Source organism: Colius striatus, chromosome Z (assembly GCF_028858725.1).
Source record: "Colius striatus isolate bColStr4 chromosome Z, bColStr4.1.hap1, whole genome shotgun sequence".
In the NCBI taxonomy this organism is placed as follows: Eukaryota; Metazoa; Chordata; class Aves; order Coliiformes; family Coliidae; genus Colius; species Colius striatus.
The window spans coordinates 15,604,393-15,628,533 of NC_084790.1; the positions used below are offsets into that span (position 1 = coordinate 15,604,393).

Here is a 24,141-nt window from a genome sequence, read left to right on the forward strand (position 1 = left end):
ACTATAAATAATCAAGATTAAAAGATAGCTGCTAGAGCCATTTGAGTCAAAACTTATTACAACACTTGGGGAGTTTGCCCACTCTGTACAATTCTGATATCTAACTGTGATGACTTGCTATGACTTGCTCAAAAATTATCTCCACATGAGAAATTAATTACAGCAGCAGTCCCAGGAGTGGTACTGCATGATCACCAAAAAGAGCAGAGATTGCAATCTGGTTGTACATTATCCAAAAATAACCAACCAAACAACAACAAAACACCACAAAACAAAAGAGATATTGAATTATTTTCCTTTATAAATTGTTTTCTTGTGTAATTTTCAGAACTGTTTCATTAATAAGGTTGATTAAATTTTTGGAAACACTTTTTTTAAAGTAGTGTCACCTGTGCCACAAAGCCAGAGAAAGATCTACTCCTATAATGAAGCTTCAAATAAATGACAATTTACAGCTGTCTGTTAAGACATGGAAGAGTAACTACTTCTTATAAAAATAATTACCACATGAAAACTACTAATTACCTAACTGCATAGCAGAGGTTATGTGCTTACCAGGCTTTTCCAAACATGACAAATGGAATGCAAACACAGACACCAGTCCTGAAATAGTACAGATCTCTAGCGAGCTCATTCTCACAACCTGAAAGCTAGCTCCTGTGGTTTGGGAGTAAAAAGGCATATTTCTCTTTGCAGTGTGTTAAATTTACCGTATTTGAAGCCACTTCTCACAGCCAATAATTCCTTATTGCTAAGAGAGCAGACCTTGAATGCCCCTGTTAATATGGTCCCCACCTTCAAAATAAAAATAAAAAAAAAAAAAGAGGAAATGAGACAGGAGGAACCTGCATTGACCAGAGAAGTAGACAGCAAAAAAAAAAAAAAAAAAAAAAAAAAAAAGAAAAACATAAAAATGTGGTTTAAAAAAATTAAAATGTGGTGTAGAAGACAAAAGAAAGGGGAAATGGGAAAATGTTATTTATTCTTAAATGCATTGTTAGGTCACCTTTACATGTTGCAGCTTGGTAGACTCTATCCTGGCCTACAGACCACTTGTTTTCCACCTAGGAACCAATTTTGCAACCACATATTAGTTTAGAGAGAGAATTCTGAGAGGAACACGAGCAACAGTAGCTTTGCAGGTCATTTAATTGTTAACAGCAGGTGGGTATGATCAGGTGCTAACATAATGGAGAAAGGGGCATAAGAGAGAACAACTGCTCAAGACCTCACTTTGAAGACTGACCTCCCCTCAAGAAAGATGAATTTAAATCAGATAATGTTCAGAACTGTTGGAGGGTAGTGACTGTGTCTTTTACACAGCGTGATGAAAAGTGTTTCCTTCTGTACAGGTTTTGTCAAACGGGAGAAAAAGAGAGTATATGCTGTTTCTTCACAAATAGCTCCGAAGACAAATCTCAAAGTAAGGAGAAGGTTCAGAGGAGCATTCAAGTTAAAGAAAAGGCTAGCACTAGTTCAGAGTGAAACACTCAAGAAGTTACCAAAAGGTTTATAATAACTCCAGAAGTTAAGGTCTCAAACTGTCCTTCCACGGGGGACAACAGGCAGCAGGAAGCCGCACTGCGTTCAAATGGGGCTGAAACAGACAGGGAAAGGCAGAAAATACATCTACGTCTGCGGGCCACCGCTGTGTCGGCAAGCAGCCTTCATCTCACTGCGGAGAGCCGTGAGATTCTTTCCCCTCCGATGGGCAACGTGTCTGTGGGAGAGAGACTTATCTAAGATCTCGAGATTGATCAGGGGGCAGAGAGTACGCTGAGCGTTGTCGGTGCCCCGGTCTGAATACTGAAGCCTCAGACTCAGGATTAAACCCAATTACCGGGACCGAAAGAAGGACGGGACTTTCTCTAGCCCCTCGCAGACACGCACACTGACGCCATCTCTACTCTGCCCTATCTTCTCTTAGGATAAGTGTGTTCTATCATAAAAATAATTTCAGAAAATGCCCATGGCTTTCTGAGCAGGGATCTGGGGTCCCACACGTCGAGAACCGATTCGGTTCGGAGAGCAGCAGCCCAGAACAAAGGCACCGAGAGCAGGGAGCACTACCTTTTCCCGACGGGCATGCTGCGCCGGCGAGGGACGCGGTTCTGCCAGCCGAGGGGGCGAAGGGACCCCACTGCCTCGGCGCGCACCTGCTCCGAGGACTGAGCAGCTCGAGGGCGGTCTCTTCTCGGCGCCGGAAAGTTCTTTCACTTCGCCAGCGCTGTGGGGAGACGGGAAGAACACCCGGGTCGGGGCTCTCCCGGGACGCATCCCCAGTGGCGTGGGGACGCGGTGCGGAGAGGAGGAGCGGTCGATCCGACCGTAAACCTTCCTTACTTCCCCGGGGCGGCCCGCGGGGGCGGCGGCGACTACAAGTCCCGGCTGCCCGGTGAGGAGCCGGCGCTGGGCAGCCGCTCGCTGTCCCTCCCGGCGGGAGCGCAGCGCAGCCCAGCGACCGTCCGCAGCCCCTCAGGCAGCGCCCGCCGCCCCACAACTTTCCGCGCCTCGCAGCCAGGCAGGGGAGCGCGCCGAGGGCTGCGAAGGGGAGCCAGGCGAGCGGGGGTCTGAGAACAGAAGCCTGGCCGGGGACTGCAGAAGGGAGCCTGGCAGGGGGCTGCGGAGAGAGAGCCGGGGCCGGGAGTGTGGTGCAGCGGAAGCTGCGGTGGGGAGGCAGAGAGCGAGCGCAAGGTGGACTCGCAGAAAGGAGCCGGGGAGGGCGGCCCCGCAAGGCACCCGGGCTACAGAGAAGGGGGGGCCGAGCAGGGCGGCCGTGCAGGGCAGCTGCTCGCTCCGTACGGGGCAGCGGGGTACAGCCAGAGCCCGGATAGAGCCTGCACCCGGTCGGAGGCGCCAGCGGCAGCGAGGGGCGGCTCCGAGCCGACCCAGGGGCCGGGCTGCGCGCAGCCCCGCAGATCTGTGGGGGGCGGGCCGGGGGCCGAGCCTCCCCTCCAGCCTCGGGGCGGAGACGCGGCGGCGGCCCCATGGGCGGTGGCGGGGGCGGCTCTGCGCGGGGGCAGCCCGCCGCGGCTGATGCCGCTGCTGCCCGCCCGCGGGGCGGCTGAGGCGGGTGGCTGAGGCGGGTGGCGGTGGCGGGGCCGGGCTCGGGCCAGGCGGCGGGCAGCTCCCGGCCATGTGTCGGCCGGGGGTGCGCGGGCTCCTGGGCCGGGCGTGCCTGCTGCTGCTGCCGCCCTGCGCCCTGGTGCTGGCAGCCGTCCCCGGCTCCGCGTCCCACCCGCAGCCCTGCCAGATCCTGCGGCGCATCGGACACACCGTCAGGGTGGGGGCCACCCACCTGCAGCCCCGCGTCCCCGCCTGGCCTGGGGAAGCGGCGGACCGGCGGCGGGTGGGTGGCGGGCCCGAGGGGGTGGGCGCCGTAGGGCCGCGGGGCCGGCGGCCGGGGGACAGCGGCGGGGAGCGGCAGTCGCCCCCCTCGCCCTCCCCGCGGGACGCGCTGCTGCTGGCCGTGGCGAACCTCAACGGCATGCCCGGTCTCCTGCCCTACAACCTGTCCCTGGAGGTAGTGATGGCGATCGAGGCGGGGCTGGGCGACCTGCCCCTCTTCCCCTTCTCTTCCCCCAGCGCCTCCTGGAGCAACGATCCCGTCTCCTTCCTGCAGAGCCTCTGCCACACCGTGGTGGTGCAGGGGGTCTCCGCTATCCTCGCCTTCCCGCAAAGCCGCGGGGAGATGCTGGAGCTGGACTTCGTCTCGGCGGCGCTGCGCATCCCCGTGGTCAGCATCGTGCTGGGCGAGTTTCCCCGGCGGAGCCCGGTAAGTCGCCGAAGGTGTCGGGGTGGCTGGCAAGCCCCTCCTCCCAGCGGCAGGGCAGCGCGGTGTGTCCCCTCGCACTCCTGGGCATTCTGCGGGAAGGGCCAGGGGACAGTGGGCTGGCGGCTGGGCACGGCCGAGGGAGCTGGGCAGCGGTCGGAGTGGGGAGGGAGGGAGCCTTTCCTGGATAGAAACGGTGCGCGGGGCTGCCGGAACCGCTTTTCTGCTCTTTCTCTCGTCTTGCATCCTCTCCCGTGTTTGGCCTTGATCTCGGCCCGGGGGTGAAGGGGCCCGAGCATTCTCTACGGTGAAAGGCAGTGCTCGGTGGCAAACGCGAAGTTGTGCGCCCGGAGCTGCACATCGCGTTAAGTTGTAGAGTTGAGAGAAAAGGCATCCAGCACATGCACGAGTCAAAAGCTGCCCTTCTGGAGGTCTTTAGCTTGGCTTTTGGAGAAGGACATGCTTTGTAGTCCAAAAGAACATTGCTTGGCAAAAAAAACCAAAACAACCCAACATTCTAAACTCAGCGTTCAGGGCGTTTATTTATTACTGATCAAAATGCTGCATGCTGTGTTTGTCACGGCAGGCTGATGACACTTCTCAGGGGTGTTGTTCACTTGCCTTTGCATGGAGATATCTAAAGCATTAGTTTTTTCATTACTTGTAGTTCATGCATCATTGCTAGAACAGATTTTTACTCAATCCAGTTGCCTAACTAAGGCAGCTGAAACTAAAGTCTGTGTCTTTTTGATTGTGTAGCTAAAATGGTAGAAACTAAGCTCTGTGACTGTCTGTGACTGTCTTAGGCACACATTGTAGTACTCAAGGGGGGCTAAACTTTCTGTCATACAGGGATGGCAACAGTGTTATACACTCTGCAAAAAGGTAATATTTCTGTGGTTTTATGTGATGGATGACAGTAATCATATTCAGGCAAAAAGAACTTGAAAAAAAATGCACTGTTCTGTGTGGCCCAAGCAAGGGAAGTTGTGAGGAAAATGGCAGAAGCTGCCATATAAGTAGCCTGGAGAAAGAGTTGTTTTACATAAAAAGAGATAGCTCATCTTTGCTCTGAAAATGCAATCAAAAAAAAAAAGACTGCCACCTGAATTTGCTTTGCAAAAGCAAATATAAACCCCAACCTGGATCACTGTATTAGACTTCTGTTTATTTTAATTTTTTGTTGTTAGCTTGTGTCAGAAAAGGTAGAAGAAAAAGGTCTATACTGGGCATCTCCTAGGAGGTGTGATTGCTTTATGCTGGTCTGAACTGAGCTATTGCCTATACCTCAGCAAAAACCACATAACTCAGATTTCTGTATATATATGCAGAAACTCAAGAGTAATCAGTGACATTGAATCCACCACTGATGCACATTTGGTGCCCATAACATCTAAGTTGGCTTAGTTACATCTACCAGCCTTGCAGCTACACTTGCAGTTGTACTGGAGTCAACAGTGAGAGCTCCCTGAGGACCTGACCCTGAACCCAGCATCTCCTGGCTCTGTCTGTTAAAATTAGAATTATTTTATTTTCCATGCAAGATGTATCTAAGTCCATCCAAAGCTGCCTGAGGACACAGTTGTTTCACATAGTTCTCAGTGGAAAGCCAACGGGATCAATCTGTCCAAATAGGACTTTGTTCTTAAGCACGCATTTAAATATCATTGTCTTAGTGACAGGGAAAACAGTACCTGACATTGAACCTGTGCTGAATAGAGTCTGGTTGTTTTTTCCAGCTAAGCTAAAAAAAAAAAAAATCACTCTTCAAGGCTCTGTGGATTTAAAAAAAATCTCAGCCTTACTCAAAGGCCAGCACGTAATATATTAGTCTCAAGATTGGCTTGGAGACTTTGGCTTGGCCTGACAGCTTTCTGAACTTTTGTTTCATACTTTCATATAATAAATATCATTTTTAGGCTTACACTGGAGGCAATGTCCCAGCAGCCCTACCTTGCACACTTCTCAGAGTTACAGGATTTCCAAAAGCATCTTGGACATAGAGGACTGCACAGATGTTGGTCTCAGTAGCCTCTGGTGGCTTACTACCTGCTGCAGGCAGGGATTTTTTGTCATACTCAGTCCCATGCCATCACTGACATGAGTAGAACATACCATGGACCTCCTACCTTCCAGTTTAACAGCCCTGGAGCTACAGGGTAGCTGCTTCTGCTGATTGGCAATTTTAGAGGAGGAGAGTGTAAATGACATCTTTGCAGGCGCGACAGATTTCAGTGATAGGCCCAGCATGCAATTTTCCAGAAGAGTCAGGAAAAGAAGACTAAGGTCTTACCTTGCTTCTGAAATGTGAAGCATTGGCCTCCCTGTGGTTTGTTTTAAGGCAGTAATGTCTAACAAGGTCTCATTTTCCACATTATTCCAGGACAGGAACATCCATATGCAACACTTGTACTGCTGCGGAATGTTAACACTTCTGCTTCACACAGAACTTCATAATAAACAAATTTTCATTGTAATTGAAAACCACATTCATCTTTGAGCAAACATTTCCTAACATGACAAAAAGCAATGTTTAAAATAAAAATTAAGATAAGGATCCAGAGCTGAAATATGTTTCAATAATTCTATCTGTTGGCTACCTGACATTTAATAGTACCCTTCAAATGTGTAACATAAAGAGGAAATCCACAGTGCCACAGCTGAACACAGACAGATGGGTATCTGAAGTGTTTTCAAAAGTTTTGTGTTGTTTGAGCGTCTTTGAAAGCCTGTTTCTAATTAAATTGTACTCTTGTGAAGGTTAAAAAAAAACACCCACACAGTCTTCCCCTACAACAGCTAACAACTAGAAGACAACAGCCATCACAAAGTGTGATACAGCATTCATTCTCTCACAGGAAACAGCTTTTGCAGGAGATTTGGAATTGTGTGTGGCAGTGCAGAGGTAAACCTATTTCCGATGCTGAATTATGACGAGTGGTATGGGATCTCAATGGATATGATCAACCAAAATAGCACCAAAGTCTCTACCAACTACTAAAAAGGAAACACAAGCTTTCCTGGATGTTGTGGGTTTTTGGAGAAGACACATTCCAAATTAAAGTCAAATTTAAATTCCCTATCAAGTGACCTGTAAGGGGAACAATTTCAAATGGGGCCCTGAACAGCAAGAAGTTTCTGAGCAAATTAAACATGGGACTGTTCCTTCAGGAGCCCTTGGGCCAGTCTGGGCAGTATAAGATGTTAAAAATGCGCTCTACGCTGCAACCAGGGAGAATGACTCTACCTGGAGCCACTGGCAGAAAGCACCCAGGGAGACCCAAGGCCCACCCCATGGATTTTGGAGTTGGAGATATCAAGAATAGGAGGCCTGCTATAATCCAGCTCAAAAAAAGGTGTTAACAGAACATGAAGGAGTTTGAGCTGCCTTGGAAGTGGTTGATACTGAAGCACAACTTATCCTGGTGCCCTGTCTGCTGGTACTGGGCTGGAAGTTCAAAGGGAGGATCTCTTCCACACATCATGCAACTGGTAACACATGGAGTAAGTGGTTGCACTGATCAAACAACAGGCTTGAATCAGAAGCCTCAGTCACCCAGGAATCTTGCAAGTGATCACGGACTGGGCAGAAGGCAAAGATTCTGGAATATCACCAGAGGAGTTGACACTGAAGAGATCCGGTGTTCAGTGATAAAAATGACAAAAGGACCATTGAAGTTTAGCCTGTCAGGCAGCTAAATACCATACTGCTGCTTGTTTTCTCCCCCACACCCTGTTGAGATGGGGCAGAGAACTGGGGAAAAAAGTAAAATTCATGAGTTGAGATAAAGACAGTATAATAGGAGAGAAAAGAAAAGGAATATAATAATAACGATGGTAATAATAAAAGAATTATAATATCCAAAACAAGTGATGCACTGTGCAGTTACTCACCACTTGCCAACCAATGGCCAGACAATTCCTAAGCAGCAGCCCCCAGCCAGCTTTCTGCCTAGTTTAAATGCTGAGCATGATGGTATATGGTCTGGAATATCCCTAGGGTTAGTTTGGGTCAGCTGTCCTGGCTTTGTCCCCTCACAACATTTTGTGCACCCCTAGTCCTCTCACTGAAGGGGTGATAAGCAGAAAATGCCTTGATGCTGTACAAGCACTGCTCAGCAATAACCAACGTATCCCTGAATTATCAACACTGTTTCCAGCACAAATCCAAAACATGTACCAGCTACTGTAAAGAAGTCTACCCCAGCAAAAATCAGCACAGTGGCAAAATGCACACATGGCTTCAAGGGATGCTACACTGAGTAAAATGTGACATACTATTTTCATTTCTGTATGTGATTTTATGACTAATATGTACTGACAGTAAATCCAGACACTGTTGTGACCTGAAAAAAAGCTCTTTACTTTTCTGAGTCTACTGTCACACTCTGGGTAGGCAAAAGTAAGAATTTAACACTACCATTCACCAAGCAAAAAACCCACTGGATTTCTTTACTACTAACAGGAATGCAAATAGCACTGAAGCTTTGACAACTCATTAATTTGGAGACAGGAGCTCACGAGCATTAATGCCATTGAGGCAAGGCTTGTCACGTTACATATGTTTGTACGAAGGAACAAACTTTATTTTTTTCACTCCAGGACTGACAACATCATTAATAATTTTCTCAGGGATGGAACTGGGTAAAGATCCAGGAACATGAACCATAAATAAATGCAGTAGTATCACTTCTAGTTCTACGATTCAGAGTTGAGAGTCTGAGACAAGTAGCCCATAATATTAATTTTATAGGCAATACTCTCAGAAGCACAGAGGAGATGGTGCTTCCAGCGGTGTTCTCTGAACTTTAGAACTTAAGGAATATTTTCAGTGTGTTTCAGATAAATCAGTAGCTCTGATATGTTTTAACATGGAAAGGAATCTTCTCAGAGCAACGAAACAGAGTAAAGTAAATCTGAATCATCAGTCCCTGTGTAGCTAGTCCATGCTTTTTCTCATTTTCTGAGAAACTGGAATTGCAGCAATGCTGATTACCACTATGACTTCAGAGAGGGTCAAAAGATTTTAAGGTTAAACAATGAATTTCCTGGTGAAGTTGCAAGCAGACTTGGAACAGATGCTGTAGAAAGAAACTGACCATTAGCATTTATATTTTAAAAGGATTTTTAAAGGAATTAAGCTTTCTTTTAAAAGCAGCTTTGTAGTTTATATATATCAAACCACTCTGACTTTTTATATATATAAACTCCTGCCTTTTGGAAATAGCCAGAAATACTTTTGTGTGTACCGTATCCTCAGAAGTCATACTGACCCACAAGACGCTGGCTGTACAAAGTACCACTGAGGGCAGGCAAGAGAATGGAGATGTGGAAAAGCTTCTGTCCAACTAAACGCCCAAAGACACATACAGATTTTTTTCCTCCTTCGACCTAGGATTGCATTTTTGCAGGAAAAAGATTTTGATTAGCCCCCAAACATTTTTTTAAATCACATTTTCCAGGACAGCCAGCAAAAGACATGCTTAGCTGCAGGCTCTGGTATTCAAACTATCTTTGCCAGTGTGGCTTAGTTCAAATGTTGAAGTTTTTACTAGTTACTCTATAGATAAGAAATATGTATTCAGTCTTTCTCTGTGATCACCAACCTCCTCACCTCACTCTGCATAAATAGAACAGCGCATACCTTTTGTGCACATCAGGAGGGTTGATGAGAGGTGCCTTGAGGGAAAAAAGGATGGAAATTGAAAGGACACATTCAGCTGCTTCTCTTCTAGCCAAAGGTCTCTGTGCAGTTTTGCTCAGAGTGAGCTTTTGAAACTTGAACAATTTAGGCCAGTGATCATCTGTACAGTGAGAATCCATTTACATTTACAGCTCACATAAAAAAGCTGTGGGTAACTAACACTTTTGCTCCATAGCCAGGTATCCTGTAGAGTCATTAATTCTTTTAAACACAGATTTCAGACACATAACTGATGTTTTGCTGGCAGTATTGTGGTCATACCATCATGCAAAAGATCTCATTCTAAGAGTCCTCTGTTAAAATGCAATTACTCAGTATTTACTAAGTAATCAAATCTCCTGCTTCTCACAGGCTTTTCCTCAATATCACACATTGTCCTCAGGTTGTTACTTTGAGAATGGTTTTGCTTGTGCTGCTGGACTGTGTTGAACATTGTCAGCTATGAGAGTGGCACAGTTTTCATAGTTCACATGTTGCCATGTTACCTTTTTAAGTTGATAAATGATGTGTGTTGAAGGGAAAGGAGTCGTTATTTATATTCTTACCCATGATCAGAAAGCCTTCAAGTTTTGTGAAAGTGATGTTGACATAGCATTTGGGATTTGTATTGACACTTACTGTATTTTGTGTTTTTTCACCTTGTTTAATGTTCAGGATCTGTTTTCTCTGTGTGTTGCACCCTTGATAATACAAGAAGTCATTCTTGTCTAGTAAACTGTCAGAGTCATAATAAAAACCATTTAAAACACCACTAAAGGCATCCAGTCATGTAAAACATGATTGCAGCCTACCTATCCATGGGGATTTCTTGAAAGGTAGTTCTTCTATCAACACTCTTTGCATACTCAAAATCATGGGACAATGAAAAGGCAAAAAAACCCCTATCAAACAAAACCCAAACAAGCATTAGTGATAGTGTTTAAGGGGAGACTGCAAAAGATCCTTTTTGAAAATGCAGGACTGTGGTATTTTTATTTTTAGTTCTCTCCTCTTGATCTGTAATTTTAGTATTTCATTGATAATGAATGCATTAGAACTCTGCTGGGGTGAATTTTTCCAGGTAGCACCTTTCATTGCTGTCTCTAGTCCCAAGAAAACCTGTTAAATTGACTATCCTGCCACAGGACTTTTGAAATTAAGGGATCATGCTGCTTAGAATATTTTAGCATGGTAAATATATATGTGTGAGAATGTATTCTTTTTCAAAGTGCTTTATTGCCTATGGAGAAGAAATTTTTTGAGGTGAAAAAGTGTTTTCAAGTGTATTTCAATACTTGGAAGTTGCTTGTAATATTAGAAAGTTTGTTGGTGTTCCTTACCATCAAAGTGTCAGTAAAATCTTATAGTAGACTTCTTTCTTAAACTCCCCTATTTTTTTTTTCAAAACTCAGTTTAGATAGTATAAAAGTGTTCTCACTCTATAGTATCTATAATTTTTAATATAAATTCTGAGGCTTGGTTTGCACAACTACCATTCCCAGTGTTATTCTCCATCCATAATTTTTTGTACATTTTTGTTTTCATGGCAATTACAATTTAAGGAATGAACATACCAGAGCTTGAATGCCTGCTTATTTCAAAGCTGAGAGGGGATGTAAGTGCTACAGACTTTGAAACTGGATAGTGGAGCAGCATTTGAAGTCCATAACAGCAGAGATTGTTCTTTTGAGCGGCTTCAAGTCAACAGTGAACAGTCTGTCTCACAGCAAGAGGGTATTTCCTAGATTTAAAATCTGCACTGAGCCTATAATTATTTAAGGTATCTGACTCAGGAATCCTTAGATAAATTTATGCCAATGATCACTTTGTTCTTGAAGTACGTGCAGTTCTGTCAAGTTTTGTCAAGTCACTTTGTCAGTTGCATCAATTCCATTTGAAAAAGGTGGTGAAGAGTTAAAGTTTGGTAAGGGATGGGAGGAAAGTGAGTCTTGTAGTTAATTACTGTGCCAGTAGACATTTCTTGCATAAATGAAAAACAAATATCTGTATTGAATTTATATGAAAACTCAAAAGCAAAGATGCCTGCTTTGTATTTTGATATGTATTTGCTTATTAGTTTCCTTCCTTGTTGTATTTGTGATAGCATGCTAGATTCTGGAGAAAATATCTGAGCTGGCTGGTAACAAGATTTTCTCATTCCTCATCTTGTGCTGCTTCTCTGATGCAGAAAAACATGAACATGGAATTCAGTACCATACATGATATTTTCTTTCGTATTTTTTTGCTACTCTATGTATTCACAAAATGCCTTCATCACTGCATAGCCTGGAAGGGCCTTTCATAATATACTGCACAAACTCATGTAGATACCGAGCAATTAAACAATGACAGGCTTAAATTGTTGATTATTACTTTACTGAATGATGTGCATTATCAGAAAAAAAAAAAAAAACCCCACTGAAGAATACTTAGCTTTATTCACTAAGTAAAAACTAAAATTTGACCAAGAAAGACAATTTTAAAGAAAACTTGCTAGCAGATACTATACGAATACAAACATTATGGTACCAAACATTATTAAAACAGAAAATACTCTAGAAATCCAGGTTGTAATGTTCACTGTAACTTCCTCCAGGAATTTATTCACAAAAGTCACAGAAAGCTCCCCAACTTTACAGCTTAAGATCTTATCATGCTATATGTTATTCAGTTCAATGCTCACAATTAAATTCAAAGACTACTTCCAAATGTTCTCATGTACGGTATATTTAATGAGTTCTTTACTATTTAAACCCATGAAATACTGAAAACACACACTGTATTAGAACTTCATGCAATCTTGTCTTGTTTACAGTTTTAAGCTATCAAATAAAATGTTCATCTCACCTGTTCTTTAATTCTGTGAATTTCTGTGTAATTTTTTAATGTGAAAGAAATCCAGGCATATCATAGCTAGAATTTCTGTATTTATTGCAGTTAGCATAAAACTGGAAAAAAAAAGCACACTTTCTTTTGAATATCTCATATTTTATTTCAAAGCAGAACTGAATGATAAATACGTGTTTTTGTAGATCTTATTGAAGAGCTTTTAAAGAGGGAAAGTATTGTCTTTCCAGTTTGATTGAATAAGAGAGTAAACTGAACCTTACTGCAACACCAACAGTTATGCATTGCAGAATTTATTCTAATAGCTGAAGGGAGACAGAGAAAAGAGAAGGAAGAAAGCAAGAAAAGGAAGCAAGAAAACTAGAATCACAAATGTCAGTGCCATAGGGAGAGAGAAGGTGAAAATAATCTGAATTGAGGGAGGGGAAAAAAAAAAAGAAGTATTCTTCTCTGTCTCCACTTTTTGTGATTCCAGAGGCATAAAAACAAGGGAACTGAATTTTACATGGAAGCACTGTACAAAGAACTGGGATCACAAAGCACAGAGTGAAACATCTTGCCAAGTCAGGGTTAAATTAGCAGGACTGTCTTGATGTCTGGCTGAGGATGGTTACTTCCAGAGAGTAATGCTTCCCTAAAAAATATTGCAGACCTCCCAGGGAACTGCTAAGCCAACATCTAGGAAGTGGTAAAAAGAACAGAGATTAGATCAAAGGTGAATAACAGTTTAATGCTGCTGCTGCTGGAGGAGTTCTTGCATTCGGTGTGAGGCTGTGGTGTTGGTGGCTGTAATTAGTGGAAGACTTTTTTTCCTCCTTGATGCTAAGATTATAGGAAGAGAGATGCACTTTGACATCTCAGGACATAATCTTACTTGATGCTCAGGTGTCTGGGGTCAGACATCTGGTCAACACTTCAGAGTGCCAGGAAGACAGACCAAAGTTGCTTGGACACATGCAGCATCATACTAATAGGTATAAAAAAGGGGTTTCATAATGCATTGGAGGAAATTGAGAGACAGTGGCATTAAGATTGCAGCTTTGGACATCAGCAGTCTGATCCTGAGGGTCTCCACATTTTGTCAAACGCACTGTCAATTGGACAAGTTGGTTCCCCCCACTATGGGGAAAGGATGTGCAGATGGTGGAAGTAACGGCAGAACTGGGAGAAAGATTTAAGCTTGAGTAGGCAGCAATGATAGATGATTCATTTATTAAGGGAGTCACACTCAAAAAAAGCCATTTGTGCAAGGGACTCCTTGTCAGTGTGACTAAGTAGTTCACAATCTGGCCCCAAGTGCTTCACAGCCGTCACATCAAACTGCTAATGTTACACTTGGCAATTCTGTGCAACTGCTTGAAGAACTGAGAAGGGACTGGGCAGCATGGCATACCACAAAGTGCAATAAACCACAGTGATTGTTACATGCTGCCTTTGCAGGGCATTTGCAATCAGATGCTTATGTGCAGCTGGCCTTGAGACTTGGTTTTAGCTGATGACAGGAGTTTACAAAGTATCTCTGTTCAAGCTTGATATTCACCACTGGGTCCTGAGCTTACAGTATCATTTCCCCACAGCTGGTACAACACGGCCATTCAAGAGCATCCTGCATCTCTGAAGCATATATGTCAGGATCACTGGGTCCTGAGCTTACAGTATCATTTCCCCACAGCTGGTACAACACGGCCATTCAAGAGCATCCTGCATCTCTGAAGCACATATGTATATGTAGCATGTATCTTCTAGGTGAACCTGCTTTAGCAATGGGGGTGGACTAGATGTTCTCTAGAGGTCTTTTCCAACCCCTACAATGCTATGATTCTATGATATACCCTGTTGGTATAAGTAGAGGACATGTGTGTGCTGCTCCTGTGTTCAGCATCCATTCCTGTCTCTGGGAGGTATGTGATGGCATTATGGACCAGTTTGGAGATAATACTGAACCTCTTGAGTGCATCCTGCTGCACGGGGTCTGCCCTGCAGTGGACTGCACCCTTGCTGGAGTGGTGAAGTGGGAAAGTCCTCAGGAGCTGACTGTAAGGTTTCCACTTGGCACAGGTTGAAAAGATCTGGTGCACAGCATGCTGGCTAATTAACTTTTATCTGAAATGTTTCAGTCACCTGAATTTGCATGGCTGCAGGCAGCAGATGGTGAGGAGGAGAAGGAAGGGGAGAAGATCGAACATGAACACAAGTGTACCCTCAGCTGCAACTGAAGCACAGTAAACAGGGAAATTGCTATGATCGTTTTATTGTTATATAAGAAAAATCAAATGTTAGGGAATTCAGGAGCATTTTTCCCTTTTCTTCCTACAGTATTTTTGTTAATTTCTTCTCCAGCTTTCATCTGTGATGGTAGTTTCCAAAGCTTGTTTTACAATGTAGAAAGTATTTGAAATGTATTATAAAAACTTATGAATATGCTACACAGGCATATTTTAAACTCTTAGTATTTCTTTAAAGGCATGCTATTCCACTTCCAGCTTTTTTAAGACTGGGAAGGAAATGATCGCCCTTGCTATTCATAAGACATTTTACAAGGCTTTCTAACTTAAGAGAGTTAAAAGACAAGATAGATCTTCAAGCATAAACTGAGATTTTAAAATCAGATTTTGTATTGGTTGCAAGGAAAGAACTAATAGATGCAGCAATTGATAGCCAGAGAGAGCAGCTGTATTATGCACTAGGCTCTCTCAATGATGCTACTGATAAAGGAGTTACATTACACTCCTCATAATAGCATACTCACTCAAACTGGCTTAAAAAGAACTGTTTTTTTGCAAATCACATGAAAAATCAGTAATAGGAGTTCACATATGATAATTTTCTGGTGCTATTTTAGATGAAAGCATAATTATCACATTTTCAGCTTGTAAGGCTCACTCATATATTAGTTAAACGTCTCTCTGTAGGAAAACAATTGTTTTTAAGAATGTACACAACATAAGCATCAGAACATGGGAAAAATAGATTTAACCTTTACGTGGAGCTGATAGCTGCCCTGTGTCAACAGTGTACTGGAACAGTTTTAGTGTTGGTTGACAGTGGCTGAACATGAGCCAACAGTGTGCCCAGGTGGCCAAGAAGGCCAGTGGCATCCTGGCCTGGATCAGGAACAGTGTTGTCAGCAGGAAGAGGGAGGTGATCATTCCCCTGTACTCAGCTTTGGTGAGGCCACACCTCCGATACTGTGTCCAGTTTTAGGCCCCTCTTTACAAGAAGGACATTGAGGTGCTGGAGAAGATAACAGAGGTGAGCTACCAAGCTACTTAGGGATTTAGAGCATGTTTCATATGAGGAACGGCTGAGAGATCTGGGGCTGTTTAGCCTGGAGAAAAGAAGGCTGAGGGTAGACCTTATCATTGTCTACAACTACCTGAAAGGAAGCTGTAGCAAGCCAGGGGTCAGTCTGTTCTCCCTAGTAACAAGCAATAGAACAAGAGGAAATGGAATTTTATTACTGAAAGAGTTATCAGACTTTGGAATGGGCTGCCCAGGGAGCTGGTGGAGTCACCGTCCCTTGGAGGTGTTTAAGAGATGGGTGGATGATGCACTTAGGGAAATGGTCGAGTTGATAGGGCTGGGACAAAGGCTGGACTCGATGATCTTAAAGATCTCTTCCAGCTGAAACAGTTCTATGATTCTATGGTTTTATGTTCCCCACATGCTCCCTTCATTGCCAGGTGTGCAATTGCCTGGAGTTGCAGGTAAATGATCTGATGCTGTTACCAGCTGCCTTCCAACCACACAGAAGGGCAGCTCATGCCAAGCTCTCACTGGTATCTAAAAAATTGTGTACTGCAAAGCTAATGGGGGAGAATGATATAACATGACATTGGTGGTTGTTCCTGAGGGATTCAGAAGAGAAAATATTCATCTATTTCCTCCTTAAATGTTCGTACCACAATGTATCAGGATAGAAGTCGGCTGGGTAAGCTTGTGCAGTTGACAATACTCTTGTGGTCTCTGATTAGGAATCTTCCATCAGCAGTCAACACAGGGAAACTGAAATTATTACTATTCAGTCACTCTTATGATCAACTTTTTATACACATGAATTATTTACATAGTACAAGGTACTTACTTGTTAATTAAAACTGTGGTTTTCATTCAGTTACACCCCTAAGATCTCTTTAGAGCATGTAGTCTTTCTAATGGCATTTATTTCACTTTCATTATGCCATATTTTGTTTAATGTTATCTTTCAATGCATAGATAAGAAATCTTTCAGTGCAGAATACTTGGGGGAAAAGATTCCTTCATACTGAGAATTTCTTTTGAGAGAGAGAGATGAGTGATAACTCTGTTTGGAGTATTGATACCCAGAATCTACAGGAACCCTCACATTTTTTTCAGCTACACCATTTTTTACCTACTCTTCAATTTTAATTGTGATATGCTCATTGCACCCTTTTTTAGTCTTGCCCATTGGTCTTTGTTCTGAGGTCCTGTCTTCCACTGTAGGATAATAGAGATCTTACATTAACAGAGTCTTGACTCCAGAAAAAGACCTCAGGGCTCTATTGTGATACAAATGATTAGCAACATAAATTGCTCATCACTCACTGTTCATCACATTCTCTGAAGAGCACCAAAAATAAGACACTTATTTATAAATAGCTCAGCCTGCTAGATTCCAGTGAAACTCAAATCTCCTATCTTCCCACCATTTTGACAGTGCATATAAATATGTAACATGCAGTTATGTGAGAGTTAGCTGTGCTATGGTGTCCTCCTTGGGCATTCACAACCCTTCCAGGTTTACAGCAAAAGGATAAATTGCAAATTGAGACCTGTGGTGGGTTGCAGCATACCACATGATGAGCATAAGAAAGATGCTTTTTGTGACAGAGAATGGGAGCTTGTTGCCAAGATCATACTGCTCTTGTATTCCTCCCCATAAGTGTACTGTAAGAAGAAAACAAAGTAAGAACTCACAGTGAATAATACATCTGATAATCACCGGCTTTTTTTTTTTTTTTTTTTCCTTTCCTACCTGGAAATCACCTGAAATTTCTGGAACAAGCGTGAACAATATAAGCATTAAGAGTAACTGCATCCCAGACTCTTCTAAAACATCAGTGAAGATGCTTCCTTTTACTTCGCTGGTTTTGAATAGGGACCAGCTTGGGATGGGGTTTTGTTGGTTTGTCTAAGACATGAGATTTTTTTTTTCTCTTCCAATCTGATAAACACATGAATTTGAAGTATATATGGACGCTGGAACTTGCAGATATTTTAAGTGTTTGTTTTGCTGTTCCATTTTCTATGCTTATTTGTCCTAGTGTAATTTGATTAGTGGAATGTTCATGAAAAGAAAATATTGAGGAGAACAAGAACAACTGAAGCAAGTATTTTAATTCATATGTATCTATGTGTTGTTTCAGATAAAATCACCATCATTAAAAAGCCAAAACCAATATATTCAGACTTCTTGTACATTTAAGTGTGATATGGCTTTGCCTATGACAAGGGACTAGTCCAACAAGATCCACAGCTTGCTGCTGCGATATTAAAACTGTAATCATAAGCAAATTTAACACTCCTATCAGCTTTAACCTGTAATTTTACGTGACTTTGCCTTATTTCACCAGAGAGTTCCTTTCACTTAAAAATCTATAGAAGGCTACTCACTGACAGAGATCAAGGATAGTTCAGACAATTCATCTTTTTGTGGATCCATATTATGTCAGCACTATGAGAGCAATGAAAGCATGTCTTCCAAGAGTCGTACAAAATCATTGCACTCTTATTAGAGAATAATAAGCAGCAAAATGGCTTATTATTGTCAGCAAGAGAAATGAGTATCCAGTCTGATCGTTGAACAGGGGGCTCAAATTGGAAATTCTATCCTCAACACAGTTAAAAATCATAGAATCATAGAATGGTAGGGGTTGGAAGGCACCTTTAGAGATCATCTAGTCCAAACCCCCTGCAGAAGCAGGTCAACCTACATCAGGTCGCATAGGAACATGTCCAGATGGGTTCTGAAGACCTCCAAGGGAGAAGACTCCACAACCCCTCAAAAAAATGTATGGGAAAATACACTGGGCCAAGTACTGGAATAGTTACTGGTCTACCAGTCCAGGCATGGAGAAGTCCAGCTGAATTTCCTTGCTTTGTCAGAAGTTTGCCAAGCTGTCAAAATCAGCAGCAACCTGTTGCCCATCTGTAAACAAAGTGCTGGGTCTGCATGTGTGTTTGACCACTGCCCATGTTAATGATGATGTGGTCAGAATTGGGGCTGTTGTATGATGCTCTGACACCCATCTTTTCTAATAAAGAATATTAGCAATGAGAGGAAGAAACAGCCAGTATGGACAGCAAGTCCCCTGCTGTGCATGAAAGCTTTTTTTGCAAAGGACTTCATTTCACCTGAGCAGTGCTTCCAGTCGCACCTTGTGGGCCAGAAGGCTGACAGTGCCCTCCTGATACAATAATTCCTCTTTCCTTCACTATGAACTTAGACAAGTTGTTCCAGCAGCCTTCATACCTTCTTGTCTGGTTGTCCCTCTCCTCTTCAGTTTAACAGTCCCCATATGTGTCAGTCAGTATGCTCAAGCATGTTATCAAATCCTCAGTTGTTTTAGGAGTGGTCTGCAAATATTGCTTACTTGTTAAATCTTCTACAGAAGATCCAGCTTTCTGTGAGTCTCTCTCTCCCTTTTATTGTCACAGATGGCTGTCTGTTTCACTCCAATTTATTAATAATACACCCTGGTGTTCTGTATGGTACCTGGTAAAGGGTTTTACGCAGGGAATTCTATAGAATATTTCAATTCCCTTGCAGAGACTGAGCAGTGCAGTCTCTATTGGTGCAAAATATCAAAGCAATATTACAGTAAAGTTCACAGTTTATGGTTTTTCACCTTCCTTAGTGCCATCCCAGGTCACTGAACTGTGTAGAAGTATAATTTCTCTTTGGAAAACTGACCAAGACTTGCATTCAAGTGCTAGTGTACACAGAGAAAACTGAAATGGCAGGGGGGGAGGGGAAAAAACAGACATGTTCTTATTTCTTCAGGGATATCAATTTCTGTGAGGTTTTTTTTCTAGGTTTTCTCTCCGTGAAGCCGTACCATTTCCTGCAGAGGCAGCAGCTTTGATTGTATGTTCTTGCCAAATTTATAGGAGCTGTGGTCTGTCATCCCTTCCTTTCAGGTTGTCTGGGGGAATTAGATACTCCTCTGCAACACCTTCTCTTGTTCAGAGAGTTAAAAAGAATCACCAAATCAAAAATAGTTGATGTGGATTTTTTGTCCCCAGGCTTGGTTCAGCAGACTCTGCAGAGTCATCATGGTTATTTGCAGGGAGATGGATAGACACAAACGTCTTGCTGTGATAAGTGAGACATGACGCTTTGGTATTTGATCACAAGTGCTTATCCACGTTAAACTCCCAGGGCACACTTCATTTTCACTGGTTCTTACCCTCTCCTTTAGGAGGATACAATCACCCACTCAAGAAGCAGAAATAGTGCATGACTAACTATGTCACGGAACAAATGATTAACACTAAGTAGTTTGTGCTAGCTGTTTGCAAACAATCCACGTGCCGACAATTATGCTGAAGCAATTTTGTGAATACCTAACTCACTGTATTTTGCATAACTCAAGGCTGGCTGCCGAATCATTAAATTTATAACTGTCTTGTTTGTTAGATGTGTAAATGTCATCATGTTTTCTAGTCCTTAGAACTGATAGTGTTAGACTCAACTGTGATATTAGTCTGTAACGCTGGACTACTGAAGGATGTAGGAAGGATGGTAGCTCCCATGAATGAGGTGCCATTCAAAATGAGTTAACAGTCACTGTGCTTTAAGAGTCTATTAGTCACGGAGTGCAGAGGAGGGCAGATCCATTACTACATCTGATGCTTTCACAATTTTCAGGTACGCGAATAAAGATAGTATTTGCCCCAGCTGCACCCAGACTACCTGCAGAGAGCTTGGTCTGGATACCCAGGTGCATCAAAGTGCTTGTAGCATTCATTTTCAGGAGCTGAGGGCCTCTTCATCAGCTGAAATCACTCATCAACTGTCTGCTGACATCAAGTTTAAAGAGCTGACCTAGAGAGAGCATAGCATCTATATGAAACATCACATGGGCCAGGGAAGGAAGGGCTGAGCTGTGAGGAAGAAAATGTCTCCTGTGTCTGTAGGAGGCTCAAGCACAGACAAGAGTTTGTTGGTTCATTGGTTCAGAGTATTTGAGAGCATTTTGACTCAAAGAAATGTGCAGCCCTAGCATATCCTAAAGCACAAAGCTCTTAAAAAATAAATTAAATGCCCAGTGTACTTGGGTAATTGTTGCTTTGCAATGAGAGCAGTGGTTTTTGGCTGTCACAGAGTTGCGCAAATTCTACATAACTTTAAAGAGGAGATATCTTATTTTCTAAGAGCAAGCTACAGAGGCAGTGGAAATGCAAAGGCATTGCAGCAGAGAAGGTAGAGGCAATATCAAAAAGCAAACTTAGGATTTGCAAGGGCTTTTCTCCTCATTTCCATGCTGCAAAGGATTCTTCCCATCAATATCATCCAGCCTGTTAAATTGTGGCTCTTACTTTCATTACTTTCTCATAAACGAAGCCAACCCCTATTAACCTGCAACAACAGTTTTTTCCCTTTCCCCCTCAGGAAACAGTAAGGTAGCAACGGAAATAAGTTTTTGCATAAATAGGTCGGGTGAAGAACTTTATTTACAATGAAGTAAATTAGTTTTTTAACAGTTTATCTGGCTCCTCACTATTTTTTTTTCTACAAGGGTAAAAGGCACATTAAAACCTCCCCACCACTAGAGGGGTTTTTTGCTAGTACGTTGAGATATTGTCTATATACATTTGAGTTACTCATTAACAAAAGAAGATCTTTTATTTCTTTGCTACAGTATGGGTTTCCAAATTTTTTTCCAGCTCTGTGCCATTTATGCATCTCTCCAGCCTCAACAGTGGTGCAGAGCCTGCCCCTAGGCTGCAGTTTGAGCACCAGCAGCACAACAGAAAGGGAGGAAAGGCTGTAAGGCAAAAAGCTCCCTCTTCCTTTTCCCTCTCTCAAACAGCTGCTGCACCCAGGCAGTGGTTGGGGTCCATTGCCACTGGTAGAGATTTATCCATATGGTGCTTTTATGTAATTGCAGCAGGAAAGGGATCTACAAGAGAAGGCTGACAAGCTTCTCTTGATGGCATGATCCTGGGACCATCAGCACTTACCACAGGCAGGGCCGAAGGAAAAAAGAATTACATTTATTTGGCCAGTGCCAGCATCTTGTGATTAGTGCTAGCTTCTGGCAAATTATGGTGTCAGGCAGCAATACGAATCTTCAGTACAGCCAGATGGTGCCATCAAGGACAGCGTGCTGTTTTTCCCAGTGTGCATGGTCACATATTTATCTTCAGTCTGTGCTCACTATCACATGCTACATGCATATGGATGGACGTGTTGCTTAAGGCCTATGAAATTATCAGTTAAAACTGCTCCACTGAGTCCAAACTCAGTACAAAGGAAGAATTATAGAGATTTACAAGCTCTGTACAATCACTTCATTGTTGATCTAAATGTCCATGCTACTGCAGAGAAAAAAGTAGCAGTAATCTATGCAAATATTTATGTATAGGAGAGAGGTGATGGTATCATGTATGTTCTGTCAAGCATTTTGATGGCAGCAGAAGACAGAGTGACAACTAAGAGATGTAAATGTTCACCTCATGGTTTTGCAAATTATAAATTAAAGGATGAAACAGGAATATGTGGTGGTTCTGAGCATCAACACAGTAACTATAAACCACTTTCTGCTCTGTGAATACCTGCTACAGTAAGATTTCATTTTATGACTCTGTACCCAAGTGTCTTTTGGAGTATGATGGGTAATTATTAATTTGCTTATCCACTTAAAACTAATGAGGAAATCACAGTATCTTACAGACCTGGGGTCCCAGTGAGGCAGGCATCAATGCGATGAGTAACACTAGTCTGGAAGGAGAGACCACTGAAATGCCCAAATAATTTCAGTATAATAACCCCTAAAATAAATGTCTTCTTGTTACTTTCCACATTATTTTAGCTATTGAGGCAGTTGTGCCTAGCACAGGAAGGAATAGGAGATTTTTGAGCTGTAGATTCTACTACTGGCAAAATCTTCATTTATTCTCCAAGACATGTGACTTGACCTTTTTTTTTTTCCCCCCTCTGATCCCTCGCTGTGTAAAAGGGTGTGAAATATTTATCTTGCTGTAATCCTTAAGATGGACAGAGAGCTTTTCATGAGAGAGCAAGAAGCCTGGCCTTGCCATGGTGGTGATATTTATCCCCCTAGGCACTGTGGAGGAGGTTATCCCCATTTTACAGATAGGGGTTTGCTTGCAAAGGGAGCACAAGACAAGACAGGGATTTCAAACTAGATCACTCCGTTTCTATATTTGACAGCCAGCCAGGGCCTCTTCCTCCTCCTCTTCCTCCTCCTCTCAGTGTGCCTTGGTAACGGGCTCTGCAGTCACACACTTTTGTGGGTAGTTGCTATACGCTTTATTGGAAACTAAAATGCTTCTGCCTTTGAGGGTGGGGGGTAGGCACCTCTTGAATACGGGGTCATACCTTATTTTATATTTTGCATGCCCAGAAAAGCAATTCACAGATGCTGCCACAATACTTCTACAGTGATCTTTTGGCCTTTTTTTGTTTGTTTTGGTTGGTTGGGTTTTAATGACAATGTGATAATACAGAGTTGGGAAGGAAAAATGAGGAGCAGTGATTTAAAAATTTGCAGTGAATATAAGCCACTGTGCTTTGCTGGATTTTCAAAAAAGATTCTTATCTTCTGTTGAAACACAATAAATCTGCAGCTGAGGAGCTACCAAACATCACACCTCCCCAGGTTGTTTATTTTTTCCCTCCTGCAGCAGCTGCTGGTGTTGAATGGCACTTAACCCTCAAACTATTTCTTATACAGACAAGCTGCCTCCTGCTGAGGGAAATAGCTTCACTGGCTGGGGCAATTAGTGAAAGATGCCCAGCATAGGGAGGATGCCCCTCCTCTTCCCCTGGCTGGCAGAGCAACATCGTGGCCTTGGGGCAGTTAGCGAGTAGCATTTCACCACCACTCATGATGCCAAGCTCTGGTGGACAGCCCCTCTGTCAACTCCCTGCCCCACCATGTGCACAGTAGATTTGTTTTCAAAAGAGGTGTTTGATTTTTTTTTTCCCTCTGCTCACCCTCTGCCCTAGGAGCCAATTATAACTCCTGTTTCTGATTTCATATCTTTCTAATTAAGTCCTTGGTGTATTAAGTAGGAAACATCAAGTAGAGACGTTTCAGTTCTGTTCCTGATTTTAAGCCAAGCAAGTACACACCAGAATTCACCTTACAGACATGATTTAAATGTCTAGCCTCAGAAAGATAAACTACTAACTTAATCTACCCTGGCCTCATTTAATAGAGTTAAGAGATTAGTCCTTGCAAGCTTAATTCTCAGCTTTCTTTCATAAAAAAAAATCAATATAGTGCAAAATGCAGCTGTAGGTAAAATTAATCCTGTGGTACATGCCTGGAGCAAGGCCCAGCAGAAGAGGATACAATGACAAACTGGTGCTGACTGTCTGAGGAGCAAGACACGGGTCAGCATTCCTTTCTCCTGCTGTATATTGCCACATGCAGCTCTCATTTCAGCAGCTGCCCTCTACATAACTTCACACAGCACAACCTATGGGTCTTTCTTTGACAGTCAGGGACCCATAGAGACAAGAAGTCAACTTCAGCACTAGTCATTGTCCTCGCATAGCAGCATTCTATGCCCTGCATGGAGTGTGGGGAGTCCCACAGCAGCCAGTTCTGCTGCAGCAGCACCT

General features: G+C 43.0%; 1 protein-coding gene across 1 annotated transcript in view; it reads left to right on the forward strand.

The window, feature by feature from the left end:
- The first annotated feature begins 3,036 nt into the window (after positions 1-3,036).
- Positions 3,037-24,141, forward strand: part of GRIN3A (glutamate ionotropic receptor NMDA type subunit 3A) — a 73,780-nt gene continuing 52,675 nt past the window's right edge. Inside the window, 2 exon segments of the mRNA XM_062018620.1 lie at positions 3,037-3,078; positions 3,080-3,775. Coding sequence (XP_061874604.1) covers positions 3,037-3,078; positions 3,080-3,775 — 738 coding nt within the window.